The sequence below is a fragment of the Corvus brachyrhynchos genome, unplaced genomic scaffold, assembly GCF_000691975.1.
Source record: "Corvus brachyrhynchos isolate BGI_N302 unplaced genomic scaffold, ASM69197v1 scaffold115, whole genome shotgun sequence".
NCBI classification, from domain to species: Eukaryota; Metazoa; Chordata; class Aves; order Passeriformes; family Corvidae; genus Corvus; species Corvus brachyrhynchos.
The window spans coordinates 17,547,416-17,566,433 of NW_008239553.1; the positions used below are offsets into that span (position 1 = coordinate 17,547,416).

Genomic DNA, 19,018 nt, shown 5'->3' on the forward strand with positions numbered 1-19,018 from the left:
GGAAAGAGTTATTTTTATATCATTTTATATAGTTTTTTATTTTATTTTTATATAATTTACATACATATAGATACATACATACCTCTCTAGAAATATTTTGTAAGTAAAAAAAGGGCTGCTGTCTACATTTCTTTAAATCTTTAACATGAATGGCCTAATAAGAAAAATAGATGCAGAGAGATAGAAGCAAAAAAATGCAAAAAAACGATAACACATATTTGATAATGTTAATGTCTCAAGTCTTTTCATATCAACCACCAGGGATTCTTGCAAGTACCACTATTAAGCTCCACTGTCATTGTCTCTGACTAAGAAGTATTTAATATAACAACTAAAGGGCAAATATAGAAGCAAAACAGCCCAGTAGCTGCCACTGCTCCTTCACTCTGCCTAAAATAAATAATTGGATAGGACATGATTAAACAGAATTACGTTAACGAGTATAGTTTAGATGCACGTATTTTCATGCATATAAAGAGGCAATGCCATATCGTCTCTGTGAGGAAGTCACCTTCATTTGCAAGGATGTGAATTTGAGCCACATAGCTCCTCAGTGGATCAAAATTAAAATGGAAGGAAATCAATTTTGTAATTATTAATATAATAGACAAGAACTAGGGTGGTGAGCCATCAATTCTAATTAAAGGCTGCAATTAAAGGATACTTCAATCAATCATCTCTCTGAAAGTATACTCTATTGATTGCTACATTAATTATTAAAATCATATTAAAATAAAATTCAGATTTAGTTATCTGCCAGCTACTTCAGGATAATATTCTGAGTCTTACAACTAAATGAGTGACATCATAACTAGGACTAAAATTTCTTTTCTTTTTTTTTTCTGTAAAGAATCCATAGAAAGGATACACAAGAATTTTACTTTCTGACTCAGTCTATTAACTCCCCATGGCAGTCCTTTAGGACTTTATTTTCCTCCCGGTATTTGTCAGAATACCTATTTGTGTCTCGTGTACTTCAAGTATACATATATATCAAACAATCCTAAACTAGGTATTTTAAGAACTTTTGACACAGGTAAAAGCAAGACCTGGTTGTATAAGTAATGGGGAGAAATGTTAAAACATAACTCATGATTTTGCAGTTCAAACTGAAATGAAGATAGATGAAAAACAGAGTTCATAGTTAATGGCAACAATGAGGTACTTGACTCAGTCATGTTTTATGTTCCTGTGAAGAAAAGGAACATAAATAAGAAAGTAGTTGAAAAGAGGAAGATAATTGAATCCTGACCACAAAATTCAAGTTAAAGGCAGTCTCCATTAAGAAAAACACAGAAAAGATTGAAGTAAATAGACTGTAAGAATCAAAAGAAGGCAAGTTATGGGTGGGCCAAGTAGGAACTGTGAAAAATTCCATCCCACCTTAGTCCTTCCATAAATGTCTTTTTACTCCATTATGATAAAGCCATAAAAAGCCGCTTCCTGAATTCTTAAGTACGTATGTTATCGGTATTATCTCATACACTTTCTTAGTATCTGCAGTTAACATAATGACAAGAAAGTAATTTACAGTTGCAATCCTCTTGATTTCAACTGCACAATTACAGTACCTAGTGTATCAACACAATTGCTTTGTTACCTTATCCAAACAATCCCTAAAGTGTTATTTAAATGTTACCTGAAACGAAAAGATTGCCAGATGCTTTCAAAGACCATAGGCCCTTGACATTGAAAGAGCTGAGCTACAAAAGCTAAGACTATCTATAAAATCTTGAATTTGTAAAAACTTGTTCCAAATTGTCGAATTCCACAGCTAATTTTCAAGTTGATAATTGTATCGGCAGGTGGCCAGGCTACAGAAATCTATGAAGTTATGACTGCCACCCACTGCTCTGCAACTATGGCCTGTAATCAGGAGAAAAAAAAAAAATTAAAAACACAGGAAGGGAGGAAAGGAAGAAAAAGAAAGGAAAATTTTTTATAAAAACTATCTTATTTTATTGATCCATTGTTTATGCTAACAGAAATGTAAGCATAACCAAAATCTAGAAGCTGAAAATTCCAGCTACTTCTTCGAAAATAAAGATCAAACCTTACAAAATAAAGTAAGGTTTTAACAAAAGAATTTAACTAAATATCTATCAATCAAACTTGCTTCTCTTAATTGTGTTCCACCAACCTTAGCTTCCTTTGAAAGTCAAGTAAGTAACAGCAGGCGATAGCAGCAGGTGAGAGGGAACAGGCGATGGCAGCAGGTGAGATTCACCATAGGTGTCGTGCAGCCTGGCTGAACGCACAAACACAGGTTTCAAAAACCTGCTCTTGATTTAGACTAGCTGGATTCAGTTTACTAAAATCACTACAAAGCCAGGAATTTTTCCTTTGAGAATATATCTCTTCAGAAGGCAGAAATTTCCTAAAATATCTTGGGAAATTAATTAATTACCTTCAACCTGTTATACTAACCTTTTATAATAAAAGTCCACATTTACACGGTGTTAAATTCTTTAAGATTACATGCACATCAAATAATCTAAACACATTTAACAAAGACAAATATAAAGAGTACTTCAAGGGAAATTATCTGTATGGCTTTATGATTTCAGACAAAATATTTCACAATGAATATCAAAAATGTTCCAGGTCACTTATCCTTTGAGGTATCTATTTAGGAAATTTAGGCAGTAGTTGATGGCAACTAAGAACTCTTCTTGGCAACTTCTTTTTTTTAAATTACCATGAGTTATCACTGCTTACAAAAAATCACTAAAGATTAGGAAAATACAAGCATAATATTTATTATTATAAAGACAACCACAATAATATATTGAAGTTTTTTGCAAGAACAAATGCACTGAAATGAAGCTAGCTATTAAAATTCCTTGCCAGTGTGGGAAGAGTGTTTGTACATTTATATAAAAACAGCAAGCTCGAAAAGTATCTTTAAAATAATTACCGGGGGGAGGAAGAAAAGTATTACAATAAAGCAACAACTAAACAACTATTATCAATTTATGCAGCAGGACTATTCTGGTCCTCCAAGTGCCTCAGACTACTCCAGGGACAGGATTTTAAGAGCAGTTACATTTGTACAGTAACTGATGCGTTCAGTTTTCCTCACAACAGTGATTAAAATGGCTCAGAGAGAGTTGTCGTGCTGAATGCAGTTAATCATCGAGGATTAGGCAAGCTAGCTTACAAAATTATGGCTTCTGCTATCATATGAAATTACTTTAAAAAATTAAAACTCTACAAAATCTGATTGCACCAGTTATTGGCAGCCCTCAAATTTGACTGACTTTGCCATGAGATGTAGGCTTCCCAGTCTTTAATAGACTGGGAACAAAATCCACTTACCAAGTCTTACTGTAAATTTATACCCTCTGTACATGATGCCACTAATATTTTTACACCTCATTAAACAAAGCTTTTCTTTGTTTGGCTTTTTTGGGGGGTTTTGTTTGGGGTTTTTTGTTTGTTTGTTTTTAAAGTCACTTTTGTTTTGTTTTTTTTTTTAATCAACCACAGTTTTTTACAAAACTATTTTTAAAGCTATTTCTACAATAACATTAATTTTCAAAGATACAAAATCACAAAGTTTGGTACTCACATTATAAGCAGAGCCAGAGAAAGTATTAAAACCAGCAGCAATGATTCTTATATACTTTTCTTTTTGTCTTTGAAAACCAGTATCTTTTATGCTAGGAAATACTGCACATATTTGAGTATAATTCTTACCAAAATGCATTTTAAAGCAGGTTTGTTATGTTACAGTTAGTTTTAAAGTCATTCACTTTTGGCAACTGTCTTTTTGTAAGTGTACTTGCCAGAAATATACAGACTATTACTCTTTACAGCTCTCTTATTTGGATTCAATACTATTAATTTTATTTATATTCTGTTTATTGTTCTTAGCCATGATATACAGTACCTGTCAATATTAAATTACACATTGCCAGTTTTTTAGCTTATTTGCCACACCAATTCATAAACTTCTATCTATTTTAGCCTCTATATGCTACTGTCTCCTAAAAAATACCAGCATTTCTAGATTAAAACACCAAAAGCACTTTACTAGAGCAATTAAGACTACAAATTTTTTTTTGAATGAAGACTTCACTGGATTATTTTGATAGAAAATGAACATTTAAAATTAGAAATTACTATATTTAAAAATAGAATAAAACCAGATCTTATACTATCATAAAACAGTATTTTTTGGTTTTGTCCTGATTATATATAAACAATATCTCAGCTCTCGGCAAACAGACTGCTAGTAGTGGATTGTTACACTATGGATGTGATAATCTCTATTTACTACTTGAAGTAGTGCAGTGAATGAAAACAGACATTGAGGAGAGCTTTACTTTTTGGAGATTACTGCAAAAAATTAGAGCATTGATGAGTTTACTAATAATAAAATGCAAAAATCCACTAATTCGGCATGCAGGTTGAAGGTCCTGGCAGACACGTATAAGGAGACTAAAACAGGACAAACAGCAAAATCAGTTATTACCCCAGTTGCACACAACCCCCTTCTGACAGATGCTGCTGCCCCTGAAACAGCGGCATCTGATCAGATTAGAAATGAACTCCTGAACCTTCAGTTTTCAGCCTGATAGGTCAGGATAAGCCAAAACTGGAAATGCTTTACTCTAATATGCTGGGCTGAAACCTGTGGTAGTTCAGGAGTTGATCTGCGATCATATGTCCTGTCTTGAGGACAGAAAAGTCCATTGCCAGGGTTGCAGGCAGCAAGACCTTAGAGGTGTGATTTGTAACCATGGGCCATGTGTCTGCCAGAGCATTCATATGAAAGAAACATTATAAATACATATATAATCGGAGTAAACACTAGAAATATAACAATTACCATAGCAGTTAAAATTACGGGTCTACCAAATCTGATGCCCTCTTTCCAGAGGTGATTGTTGTCCAGCAATTAAAAGGTAAGCATAAAGAAACCCTATGTAAGGAATACATGAATTCCAATCAATTTTAATATCATATTTTTTACTACTGTTTGCCTAGACAAGGTAGCTTAACCAGATCCCTCTCTACACACTTAAACATACATCATCTCACCAACAAAATACAAGCATTCTTTGATTTTTACACATATGGATATGAAAACAAAAGCTCTGGAGCTTTCTGGAAGAGAATTTAAGACCCAAATTAAACTTGAGCTAGTGCTTAATTTGGAAACACTCAGAATGAGATGAAACTTGTTTGAGAACTTACAGAGTAAAAACTGTGTGCAAAAGCTGTGTATCCAAGCAGGGGTAAAAGCTAAGTTATAGATGCTGTACTCCAAGGCTCCATTCAAGAATTTTTTTTTTTTTTTTTTAATTTTTGATCCTTTAGGCTTTTTCTTTTACAACAGACACAATGCAAGCTGTGATTTAAATTTCTTTAACTTAAGAAACATTATTGAAAGTTTACTGCTGTGTACTTCACTACCCACCTTTATTAAAGTAGCTCTCCACTGTATTTTATTCTTACTTCAGCTTTGGAAAGCATCAACCCAAGTATCTTAATTTATTCAGCTAACACTATGAAATATATATGAATCTGAAATTTCAGGAGGGTGAGGAATGTCTTTAAATCTTTGAACCACAAAAGTGTTCCTGTGAAATGAACTTCAGGACCAGTGAATGTAGATTTTGCTTATACTCGTACACCCGAGCAGAAGTGTGCCCGTAGCAACAATCATTTTTCAAAGCACATTGAATTTAAGTATGCCCTGACAAAGGACTGTAAAGGGTCAGATTTTGTAGAAAAGAGTTTCAGTGGTCTAAACAATGAACTCATTCCCTATCTGATATTATCTCCAAGCCTATTCAAATCAGTTAGCAGGTGTGAACTAACTACTATAGCATATGTTTCCTGTTGAGCTGCCTTTTGTTCATTTCTACATTATCTATAGCATATAAACAATATGTGACTCATACAGCCATTCATCCATTAACAAAATACCCCAAAAACCAAACCTTAACCTCCAACTTTCTACAACTGTATTTAGTTCTAACATAATAGATAAAGACCTATATTTAATGGCCACATATTTTTCCTGATTTATGGTAATGGTTATTTTTGATCTCACAGAAATATGTCTGAGAAGTTCTGCCACAAAATAAAAAACACAAACGCTAAAACCACCTAAAAATAGCTGCATTTTCACAGAGGTATGATTCTATAGTTCTCAATTTAGCGGCATTCAAACAATCAGGTAGTTAGTTTTAAATCATATCAGTAAATTAAAGAAATGCAATCTGATTAGTGCAATATGCCCAAGTGATTAGAATGAACACAGATTTTATACATGCCCTACTTTCCTTCAATGGACCAAGGTATTAATTTCTTTTTAAAGGAACAGTGATTTCTTTTTTTCTTCCAGGAGATAAACTGCTCTCTTAGAGATGTGGGGTTTGTTTTTGTTTGTTTAGTTTTTAGCAGAAATGGTTCTATTTGAATAGATACTATTTTCGGATGTCTCAGTGGAACTGAGAAGACAACCTTTAGGCTGTTTTTCAAAACAGGGCATATTCGTGATAATTGTGGATTAAAAAGACTTGGTTTTAAGCACTGGGCTTGTGAATTGTTTCTGACCTTTAAGCTTCAACATCAGACTACACTGTAGAGTGACTCATACCAGCATTCTAAAAATACATATTGAACTTAAACATGCTGAATTTTTGCCAATAATACCTAATTCACATATGTTGAAATTTATTTACTTTCTATATAAACTACAGCTTTTTCCACATCAACAGAGGATTAATTATCAATTGCTGTTCTGATTTAATATCTATTCAAATTCTATTGTTCTGGTAAAGGACTTTTCTGCACTAGCTTTAATATTAGAGTGCAATTATTTCCAGTTTTTTTAGGAGAGGTCAAAAGCAGGCTCTGTTTAGCAACATGGCCAATAGCCTTCTCCTCCTTGGTCAAAAGAGATGTCCCACTAAAAATGCAAGAAAAACATGCTCAAAACCATGAAGCTGATATCATTTGGCTATAGTTTCACAAGCACATGGTCCACATAAACACTTTGTAAGTGAGAGGAATCCAGTTGTACTAAATTGAATGCACTTGGTATTATCTGGGGCAGAGAATAAGAACAGAAATACTATTATCTAAATAAATCATTTGCATTCTGTCACTGTGATAAAGAATAATGCATGGAAGATGTTCTAATTCCAGTGGTGATGAATAAAGTGAAAAATATGGGGATATTATACAGGAAAACTTTAACTTCTGAAACTTTTCTCAGGTGGAGTCCATAGTATCAATGTAAGTTTCTAAAACATTAAGTCATCTGGAGGGAAAAAAAAAAAAAAAAAAAAAAGGAGGCAAATTCTCCAAGACATTATGAAAGGCATCACAGCTGAACAAATCTGAAAATATATCAAGGTATAAAAGCTGCTTTTCCTTGCTTGATGCTGAGCATGTGACAAAGCCATGTCAGGTGAATTACTTCTCTGACAGCCCCAACCAGCAAATGCAAAGTCAGTTGTAAAAGACCAAAATCAAGTTGCCTCATCAGAACAGTACTTTGCTTGTTCCCTTTCACTTACTCCAGTTCATCAACCATTTTTCAATATAGTGAAGGATCATACTAGCATGATGTTATGCTGCAAAATGAGCAATGGCATGATGAAATTAAATTTTTTTGAGAAGTCATTTTAGTAATGCAGAAGGAGCCTCAAAGAAAAAAAAATCCCAACCAATTAGTTTTCAAATATTAGCAATTTTGCTCATCAGTCATGCATATTCAAATGTAGATGGAAAGAAACTTCATCTAATCAGCTACATATGCACCTTTATGCAACATATGACTCTCTCACCTGCCTTAAAAGTCTAGGTAGATTTCCCAACTTTTGTTTAATTTTTGCAACTAGTAAGTAGGTTAAAAATAACCCTCTGCCTTGGTACAGGCTGGGAACCAACAAGCTGGAAAGCAGCTTTGTAGAACAGACCCCACAGGTCTGGTCAACATGAAACTGACCTTGAGCTAGCAATATACCTTCACAGCAAAAAAGCCCCATGGCATCCTGAGGTGCATTAGAAGAACAATGTGTGTAAATACCTGGTGGAAGCAAATACAGAAAATGAACCCAGACTCTGAGTTGTATCCAATGAAAGGACAAGAAGCAATGGACACAAATTGAAACAGGAAATTCTGTTTAAATGTAAGCAAAAGACTTTTACAGTGTAAAGGTGACAGAACATGGGAACTGGCAGCTCATAGAGGTTTCGCAGTTTTCATGAGGGGCTATATTCGAAATTCAGCATGATGCCATTGTAGCTGAAACCTTTTTGAGCGGCAGCCTTCGAGACAAAAAGAAAATCTAGATGTCATTTCCAACCTTAACTCTTCTGTGATTCTGCGTGACCACAGAAAGATGCATTAACATTGTAGCCAAAGTAATATATATCTAATAACCACATGTTAACGTAGCTTTTTATAAAATTTATAATAGACAAATTTTAACAAGGAAAACAAAAATACATTTTCTACATGCACATATCTGCCAAATCGAAAGCTCCTGCTCCTAAAAACATAATTGAAATAGAAATATCTCTTACTCAACAGCTATATGAGGGTTTTTTGCCCTCTCCATAAAATGGCTGTAACAAAGTAAAGAAAGTTTTCAAAAGATGCACTATATCCTCTGTGTACACGGAAAGGAAAAATCATTCTAAGGGTCTAATTAAGGGGTAAATTATACAGTCTTTGAGTATAATCGAGAAGTATATTTCTGAAGGTGAATATTTTTAAGATAAAATAAGAAACATATAGCTTGATGGTTTGAATGAAAAGCTAAACATCACTGAGATTGCCAAGTATCCAAAGCAAATATTTAACTACATAAATCTAAGAGTTAAGAGCATGAAGAAAATCACATTATTCACCACTGAAGCTGCACAGTGAAAATCTTCTGCTCACAGAGTCTTGATGTTTGGACATTACATAATTTGGGAGGATCATTTAACTAAGGAAGTTCAGTGACACACCCACAGGATTTTTTTACCCAGTATACAGTCACTACATTGGAATGTTGCACATTGGCATGGACCTGGATTAGGTCCCTTAGATGTAACTTGAGTACAAGTAGCAACGTACTTGCATTAATGTATCAGCTCAGGCAGGCTCATTACCGGCGTTAAGTAAACATACCAAGTTGCAAGAATGTTTTTAATCAATATCAACAGTCATTCTTAAAGAGGAAATGCAGGTGCCTACAATTCAGTTAGGCTTATTTATGTTATACACTCAGAAGAAAAGTTGTATGGTGTTTATTAGACTTCTCCAGTTTTCCAATCAGTGCTGATAAAGTAAGTCCAAATAAAGAATCATAGATTATCCTGAGTTAAAAGCAACCACAAGGATCATCAAAGTTCAACTCCTGACCCAGCACAGGCCCACTCAAAGAATCACACCATGTACCTGAAAGCATTGTCCAAAGGCTTCTTGAACTCTGTCAGGCCGGTGCTGTGACCACTGCCCTGGGGAGCCTGTTCCAGTGCCCGACCACCCTCTGGGGAAGAACCTTTTTTCCCTAATATCCAAACTAAACCTCCCCTGACACAACTTCAGGCCGTTCCCTCAGGTCCTGTCACTGGTCACCAAAGAGAAGAGATCAGTGCCTGCCCCTCCTCTTCCCCTGGTGAGGAAGCTGTAGACAGCTCTGAGGTCTCATGTACTCCAAACTGAACAAGACAAGTGACCTCAGCCACTCATATAGCTTCCTGTCTAGACACAGGTGGCAGGTGTTTCAAAAATTTGCTTATGGTCAGTCAGAAAAACTATGAGCAACTAAAAGCAGCACACTTAATTAGGCAGTGCTAAGCAGTCTTACTACAAGTTATTGCTCCACGCATCATTAAAAAAAGGAATCCTCCTTACAGTCTTCTGAAATTGTAGTCATTAGTAGCTACCAGGAAAGTAAAACTGAATGCTTACCATTATCATACAACGCACAATCCCCTGAAATTGCATAAAATACACCCTCTTGTTTAGGAGCAAGAACTGCATACCAAGTTGCTCCTATCCTAACCAAATCCACGTGTACTGAAGAGCAGGCTTGAGTTCTAAAGCACTCAAGATCTGACAATGTCACTGCTAATGATTTAAGAGGCCTAACAATTCTCAAACTACTCCTCTATCTTCACAGATTAAAACTCAATTTAGGGATTCATTTATCAGTTTAGAGCATTTAAAGATTCTACTTTGAGAAAATCAGTATTTTTCAAATAATAGATATAATTTTAGAATTTCATTGGGGTTGAATTTTCATGACAAATTTAAGGCTAAATTCCCCAAAACTATAAAACCAATGAATGCCTAATCTGTCATTTTAGATTCCAACATTTAGATTTTACTGCTATTTATAATTTTCTATGCAACTTCACCAAATGTGACAAATGTCTTCAACTAATGAACATTTTGTTCATTTCTTCAAACTTATCAGGTATCTACTAATTGAGGACTGACTTACATGATGATAATTATCAAACTGCATCTAAAATCAAAACACCAGAAATATGTAACCGTCTCTGCATATGCAAATATTTCAAGATCTTTCTTGGCAACATAAAGCAAAATATGCAACCAGTATGTTAAAACCTACCAAATAACGTGTAGGTTTTAATAAGCAGTGAGCAGCTCAATTCAAAACTCAGTTTCTAAAAGCCTGCTTGTGAATGCTCTTCTAATATTTCTGTTGATTATACAGGAAAAGGAAATGACCTTTCCACAGAAAGCCCTGGCTTTTCCTCACAGCTATATCCTCAGTATTGGTGAATGCCTCTTCCTATTCCCAGCATTAAATTTGTCTTACACTGAGGTCCATAAAGAAACAGAGTAATGGATTATGGCAATTATGTCATGCTGTTGAACAGAACTGAAATTTATTATTGTTAGATTTTTATACTGAATAAATACAAAAATATTGCAATATAGAAACATTTTTTATTCAAAAGCACAACATAATATTTTTCCAAATAAAAAGACACATGGTACCTTTAGAACTATGATGGGATGACTTTTTAATAAAAGAGTGGTTAAGACTTATTCCAATCCACCTCCCAGTGTAACAACAGCAGGAAGTCCCTACATACTCAGTACTTTCAAGATACTTCCATTATTTTGTTTTGTATTACAAAAATACTAATGCAATATTTCAAAAATAAACTGTCTAGCCTTCCATGTGTCAAGAAACTGTGCAACCACCTTCATGTACACAGCTGTCCTGTCACATTTTCTTTCAGCACACAGCCCACAGACATGCAACATCATCCTAATGGTAACGAGCACAAGTGGAAGCTCAGCAGTTCTGGGAGAAGCAGCAATTATGTTTATCACAGCTCAGGACTTGTTTCCCGCTTTTGAAACCCTGTTTCCTGTTTGTGCACACAAAGCACTAATCTTTTCCCTCCACCTGCACAGCAATTCTGCTGCTCCTCAACAGGATTCCCACAGCCTGCAAGTGCCCTTCCAGCATCTCTACAGTGATCATGCAGCAGGTCTAAACAGATTCAACTTCTGTCATATCTTCCATTTCGATTTTTTTTTTAAATGGTATGGTAACATACGCATGTTTATTTTAAAAGAGAGAGATATCTAATCCAAATGGCAAGGATACAAAATGACAGATGAAAAAATTCTCAACACAAAAAGCCTAGGCAATCTAACTTAAAGTCACACAGACTAATTAATCCAAAACACCAATGACTGCAGAAAAAAATCCCACGTAGCAAACTACTCCCTCCTCCAACACGTATTCAGATGGAATTTTATTTTTGGTCACTGCAGGGTTCTTTGTTCTAGTTTCCTGCCTAGATTTCCCCCTTTCCTGTGCCAAGGCAAGCAGTTAAAGTCAGGATGATCAGAAATAAACTTTAGAAGCAGATGTTACCATAGAGTTTGTTGCATACTGGTAAACAGGGTAATTGTGTGTTTTCCTGACTATATACAATCAACTCCTACTGGAATGAATCCTAGGTAACTATAAAGCAAGAGGAAAACCAAAACAATGAAAAAATCCCCCAAAACATTAATATTGTGATTAACTCTCACTTCTATGGATTTACTACATAAGCTATAATCATTTTCCTTTAATAATTAGCTGTTGCAGAAAAATTATTTTAATACAACTTTAATTTTGTGCAATGAAAAGACAAGTTAGAATTTCTTAAAGCAGCTTTTATATGCTCATGAAGCAGGTTATTTTAATCATTGGCTGCAATAGCAAATGCTTGTTGCACTACTTAAACAGCAAAACTCAAAACCAGAAAAGTCAACCCAAGTTACTAAAAAGATGGACTTTTCAGAATCTCTGAAATATCATGCACTACATTTTAACTATGACTCCCACTAACAAATGCATTATTTTCCTAATTTTAGCCCCACTCTTTTATCTTCTAACAGAATACAGGGCAATGCAGTATCTATGCACAGCTGCAAAACATGTAAATTCAGGCTTCCTACTGCAAGTTGGAAGCCCACCTTTTGGGCTTAATCATTCTGCTGCATCTGAAAAATTTTAAAATATTTGAACTTTCATGCTGCCCACCTGAATTAAAAAATATCCTCCAATGGATACTGCTTCTGCATCTTCTGTTGGGTGTGTTAGTGCAATTCCTCCCCAATGACACATGGCAGAAATTTTCAGTTTAATGCATGTTTGGCATATTACATTTTCCTGGAACAGTTATGGGAACAGGAAAGAATTTTGCCCGTCTGCTATACTCTGTTTCAGAAGAAACTTCTGATGGAAGAGGCCAATTGTTTCTTTTCAGTTCCAGGATGGTCTGCATTTGAAATGATTGGAGTGGAAAGAAATACAAGCAGAAAAAAAAAAATCCACCCTATAGCCTACAGTGAATAAGGAGGTAGGTTCATTTTCTGCTTTTTTTTTCCTAACGTATTTCTACCTCCAGGTGTATATTGCCTCTATTTAAATGATTAAGTATTCACATTTATTATTTTCTGTTCTAAAAGAAAAAAAAAATTAAGACTAGAAGGCTGAAGTGTATCTTACATTGCATGTGGGGGTGCAGTTGGAGATGGGGTGAGGGGTGGAGTTGGAACAACACACAAAAAACCTATATGGCATTAAATCGTTCTGAGAATAAAGTATTTCCCAGGAAACAGAGAGGGACAGCTAGGGACAGAGTGGGTCAGTAACCCCCACATCTAAGTGGGAAACACGCCTCCTTTTTCTGCCCATAACAGGTGTTTTGGCTACATCTTTTACACCAGCACAAGTACTCCTCTGCCTGCAAAATGAATTAAATAAGCTCAGTGATCAGCTTGCACACTAATCCTCCTAACGCCCTTTAAAAAAATCATTTTCAAATGGATGAGTGAGCTGATGAGACCTGCTGCAAAGCTGGACAGATGCTACTGCTGATGCAAAGAAAGGACTGAAATACATGGCTTCAGGCAAGACTACCTTTTTGGCAGTGACATTTAAATTAACATCAGAGGACCATGAAACCACACCATTAAGCCTCTAGGGACAAAAACCTCAGTTTCAGTTCCTTAATTTACGCGTTCTTTATGTTTTTCTCTACAGAAGGATGAAGTGTTAATTACTATTCTAACCAGCCCCACTTGAACTCACTCAATGTCTCACCTACCTGAAAGAGAAGAAAGATATAATGACTATTTGCTACCTTATTTATTCTCGGAGTGGAGTGAATCTCATCCATACTGCATCATTAAAAATCTTGCTTGAAAAGATAAAATGTATCTGTTCAAGAAAGCCCTTGCAATAGCCCAGAAGAAAAACTTTCTTGTTTGCAGCACATTTCAGTGATGCACTAGGAATATATAATTTTAGTAGAGTATGCTTTAGTCTGATTCTTAACAGTAGGTGGAATATTAGCCTTTTAGAATTGCAGAAAAAAGTAATAAATTCTAACTTACTATGCATGCTCAATATTGCACTTAGCCTGATTTGTAGAGAAATCAGATTATTAGAGATAACTACAAGCACTTGCAGATTGTCCTCAGCAGCTTTAAGTTACTCTGATACCATAGAATGCAATTTAGGAATATTGCAGAATAAGTAGATAAAGACAATTTTTTAAAAATATGTTGAATATGAGAGAAAGAAAAAAATCTGGATGATTGCTAAAAAAGTATGAAGATAAAATTATAATGCCTTAATAGTTAAAAGCTACATTTGCACTTACACTTGAGATATTTGAGGATTTTTACAGAATAGTATATTCAGTTAGGTTTTCATGCAGTTAAATAAATAATAAAAAAAACCTTCACAGAATCCCTCTGGTTCCTTTGAAGCACAGTGCAAGAAAAGTTACCATGGAAACAAGAAGCACAAAACTGTGATAAAAACTAGAAAAAAATACCACTGCTTCTCAGTAATGAAGAAAAAATACTGGCAAGGCTAACAGTAACTAATTAATGTTGTCAGTCTTTCAAATATTTACTTACATGAGTACACGTTACACATTATGCAAATGAATCCTCCCACTAAACTTGATTTGACTCAGTTTGAACCCCCTCCCCCCCGAAAGAAACACAAATCCCCCTCAAAAAACCCCCCGAACACCTCAGTGTGCAAGCTACTTCTCCAAGGTGGAAAAAATACCAAAACAAATTCAAAATACACAGGACTACAGGATTTGTAATTACCGTGTAACTGCTGAACACTATGCTGGAAAGAGATGTTCATCATACATCTGTTTCTATTTATAGCGTTTTGTTTCTCACATCATGCATGTATTTCAGAGAATCACAGAAAGTTACAAGGGGCCTCTGGAGATCACCTGATCCAAGCTCCTGCTCAAGCAGGATCAGCTACAGCAGACCACCCATTTCAGTGCTGCCTATTTTACAAACAAAATCAGACCTTATTAATTTCAGAATGAGCTACTTGATTAAATAAAGGTGAATACATAAAAAAAAGGCATGTACAAGAACTAAACTTACTGTTAATTGCAATTGCCATTTAAATACATTATCATATGGGGGAGGGGGGAATAAAAAACCAAAATCAGTGGGGAATAAAAAGGCAAAAGTCCATTGTGATGAAAATCATTTATGTTTTTTAAAAAGTCAGGTAAGAAACTCCCTGTAATGTGACTTTCAGCCTGCTGGAATTATTTTTCCATAACATAAAAATGCACCTGTCACTTGTAAAATGAATTGGTTATAAATTGATTAACTGTACACTGATATATTATTAAAATAAAATACTACTATAACTACATTATTTTTGTTTTTTCCTTTCTATTTTTCTGGGCAAATGGATACTGTGAACAAATCTTTAACTCACATATCCAGAAGGCGTTTAAATTTCAGTATTTCTGTATAACATTTCAAACTTGCAATGTTTTCTTCTTAATGTATTCAATCAAAGTAATTTTCAATGTCTGCATTCCCTTGCTGTATTTCTGAATCAGCTGTCTCATTTTGTTTAGCTTTTATTCTCTTTGTCATTTCTACATCCATTTATATGCTGCCTCCACTTCTTCAATTTCTTATTCTTAGTCCTTTCCTAACCTTCTCAAGTTTAATTTTTCTGTGGTAGTTTCCTTCCTCTTTTTTACTGGACCAAATGAAATATTTTCACCATGTAACTTTTTTTGCATTACCATCCTGACCTTTTACTCCCATTCATGAAAACTTACTAATTTGCTTATCCCATGAACACCTGTATATTGCTTCCAATTTTTGTTCTTTTGTGTTTTTAAAGAACTTACAGTTAAAAGACACAAAATTAACAACTTGAATTAAATATCTGTGTTACTATAACTTTTACTATCTGATGTGTTGTTTTATGACACCTGTCATAGCTAATTGATGTCTAAACAGCTGTCTAAAATAAACTTCTCATATCTTTGTGTCTCCTTTTCCCACCTACTCCACAATCAATCTGTATTTTGCTTACAGTTTAAATTGAGAATTCAGTGTGGCTGATTTTATCACAACTGTCTTTGGGATATCCTGCTCTAGGACTAGAACAACATGAACAAGAAGTATAAGATATTTTCATAAAACAGGTCAAGGAACAGTACTCTTGCTTCAGAGACTCTTTTTATTGATTTGTGTCAACAAATCCCCAAACATCAGCATTTCTCCACTTAGATTAAACTGTAAGGGATGTTTGAATGGATAAGCACTGCTAAAGGCATAATCCAAAACAGAACTCTTCTAATGAGTTCAGTGGACTCTGCATTAAACAGTACGTCTAACTACAGACTGTTAATCGCTACACTTAATAACAAGACCAGATATAAACCCCACAACCCCTGTCCTAAGAGATTCAGTTTAAATTAAATGCTTCTTAATTTAGTGCAGTACAATTTTTTTTGTGTGTACTTGTGTTGAAAGCATTTTTGTGATACCTTTATATCATGTATTCCCAATGTGAAGCAACCCATGTAACCCTTGCATCTTCTTTTATAACCAAATCGATGGGTGAGTCAGGATTACTGAAATTAAAACAAGCTCATATACCAGGACAACATTCCCCCTTAGAGATAACTGTACACTTTTCTCATTTTTTGTTTAATCTTATATACTCATGGTAAACACCTTGTCTAAGAGTGTCAATAAAACTGTCTGTTAGTACAAAAAAACCCAAACTAAGTATAACATTGGGAAAACATCACAGACTGATCAAACTTACTAGAGAAGCCCTCACTTGCACAGACACACATATAGGTGTATAAAATTATAGTAGGTTTTTTTTTTCTTTTGTCAAAGTAAATAAAGAGGTCTGCCAAGATCTACCAGTTTTGGTAGGAGGAAATATCAGTCACAACCACTATTTAAATATGGTATCAATAAGATAAGGTGAAAAAAAATGAAATCAGCTAAAGATTACACATTTTAAAGCTGACCATAAATGAAACATTCATTAATAGCCATGGTTGAAATTTATATAAAAGAGACAAAATCTAGTGCACTCTTTCTATCATCCTACACTTTGACATCAATCAAGATGATCTATCCACAGGAAATTCTGACCACGGTACTAATTGAAGATTCTTCCTGTATTGATCTGATCTGGAAAATATCTTCACTAAATAAAAACTTAGAATGTAAAGTTAAACTTGAAATTATAATACACAAATGCATCATTTTGCATGCACAGATATCTCTCAGTTTAATATGAACAAAAACAATAAAAAAACCACAAAAGCCTAGGATCTCTATGTTATAATAAAGACTTACCAAAGAAAGTTATTGCTATCCACATAAAGCTTCTACGCAAGGATTTGAAATCAAAACACATGAAGACTGTACTGGAAACAGGAATGGAAAACCACAACCAGCCTGATGCAGTGCCAAGCAAAGCAATAAATCAGGCTTAGGCCAAACCGCACTCCAGAGAGTTTTAATTTATACCATAAACAGAAAAAGTTTAACAGGTTTTGGCCTATGCCAAGTGCTTTGATCTATCAAGAAGGCTACAAACATAGATATAAAAGCATTTATACTGTTCCATAAAATATGAAACATTATATTAAATGAATATATATAAAAGCCACTCCAGATTTGTTTTTTATAAATTAAAACAATATATTCTAGTTGAAGTTTTTCTAGAAGTTGTAGACACACAGAATTTCCAGCAATTGTTTTTAAGAATATAATCAAAGCTGTAGAAAAATAAATCCTCTCACAGACAGTAGTTACAATGGAAAACATGAGCCCATGTTACTTTGCCTTTCAAAATAACTTGCAGCCTATTTTCAATGTAGAAAAAATACATTTAATTTCATAATCAAAACCCAGATGATTCTGTTTTAATAACAAGCAGAAAAAGTGAAACAAACAAATTTGGAGGAAAAAAATCTACGAAAAACATTTCTCTGGGGTTTTTACAGTCTTAAGGTATTTTTTTTCATAAATTTTGTATTTCTAAAAATATAATGCCAACTGTGGTATCTAAAAGGAAATCATTATCAAAAATACAGATACTTTAGAGAAAATTCCTCTTTTAAGTATTCTCTTTGATGAAATTGTGCTCCCAAATAATGACTGCAGTCTGCAGCCAGAAGGCTCAAAAGCAGACTGGTGAGTATGTTGAGATTACTCCATGCTGAGTAGCAGAGTTTAAACTCTCTCAACACTGCTCTTCTACAAAGTAGGAAACACAGTGTTAAGAAAGCAGAATGAAATATGCAATTAACCTTTAGTGGTTATCTCCAACAATACTGACAATATAGCCTTTTAAAATCAAATCAATACTGCAATCACACAACAATATAAACAAACTTTTAATATTATGACTCTGACTAGTGTCCCTAAAGTCAATTTTAGTGGTTTCCACTACACAATTTGTTTGGCTTTCGCACTGAATTTTGTTTATAGGAACACATCATCATCTATTGGAAATAATAGTTTCTCACTCACAAACATTTTATTACAAACCACAGAAGAATGTTGTCATTCCTAAGGCAAAGAAGAAAACAACCGTACATGAGCAGCACATGTTTTTCAAGTCAAAAATCCTGCATAAGACTTCAGTCCTCACTACAATTAAAGTTCTATGCTTAATTTCAAGATGACATCTCAAACTAAAATTTCTTTAAATTACAATAGTAGTAGCATCCATAAACACAGCCCTACCACCGACTGGGATTTTCTTTTACTAGTTGCTGACAAATGAAAGCCTTAGAGCTGTTGTTTTTCCAGGACTTTGCATAGAGATAGAGCCTTGGTCATAAAAATATATACCAAAAATTAATCTTAGAGTGACAGTTTTCTTGATATTTTCCTAGATTTCCTTCCATACAACTAACCATAGGAAATCATAACTAAGAGATACTTGGGCAGCTCAGTGCATTAGTATCTTAAATATAAACAAACAGAGAAAATGAGTCCAGAAAATTAGTGAAGGCAGCATCTCAGAGTGGCAAATAATCAGCATTAACTCATTTATGACTTCTCAATAATGACAACTTTCATTCGCAACACTATTTTGCAATAGGACACTGAACATAAATTATCAAAAAGGAGAATGTGAACACAGAAGCATAAGGAATTACTTAATGTTCAGCTTGTGTACAAATT

At 34.4% G+C, this 19,018-nt stretch overlaps 1 protein-coding gene across 4 annotated transcripts in view; it reads right to left on the reverse strand.

The window, feature by feature from the left end:
* The window catches only part of NOVA1 (NOVA alternative splicing regulator 1), a 144,941-nt gene that overhangs the window by 53,940 nt on the left and 71,983 nt on the right, over positions 1-19,018 (reverse strand). Inside the window, exon 1 of one of the 4 annotated variants that reach the window (XM_017741740.1) lies at positions 17,177-17,216. The exons of the other annotated variants lie outside the window; for them this stretch is intronic. Coding sequence (XP_017597229.1) covers positions 17,177-17,201 — 25 coding nt within the window. The 5' untranslated portion in view covers positions 17,202-17,216. Of the gene's footprint in view, positions 1-17,176; positions 17,217-19,018 lie in introns of those variants that run through there. 4 annotated transcript variants of the gene reach the window in all.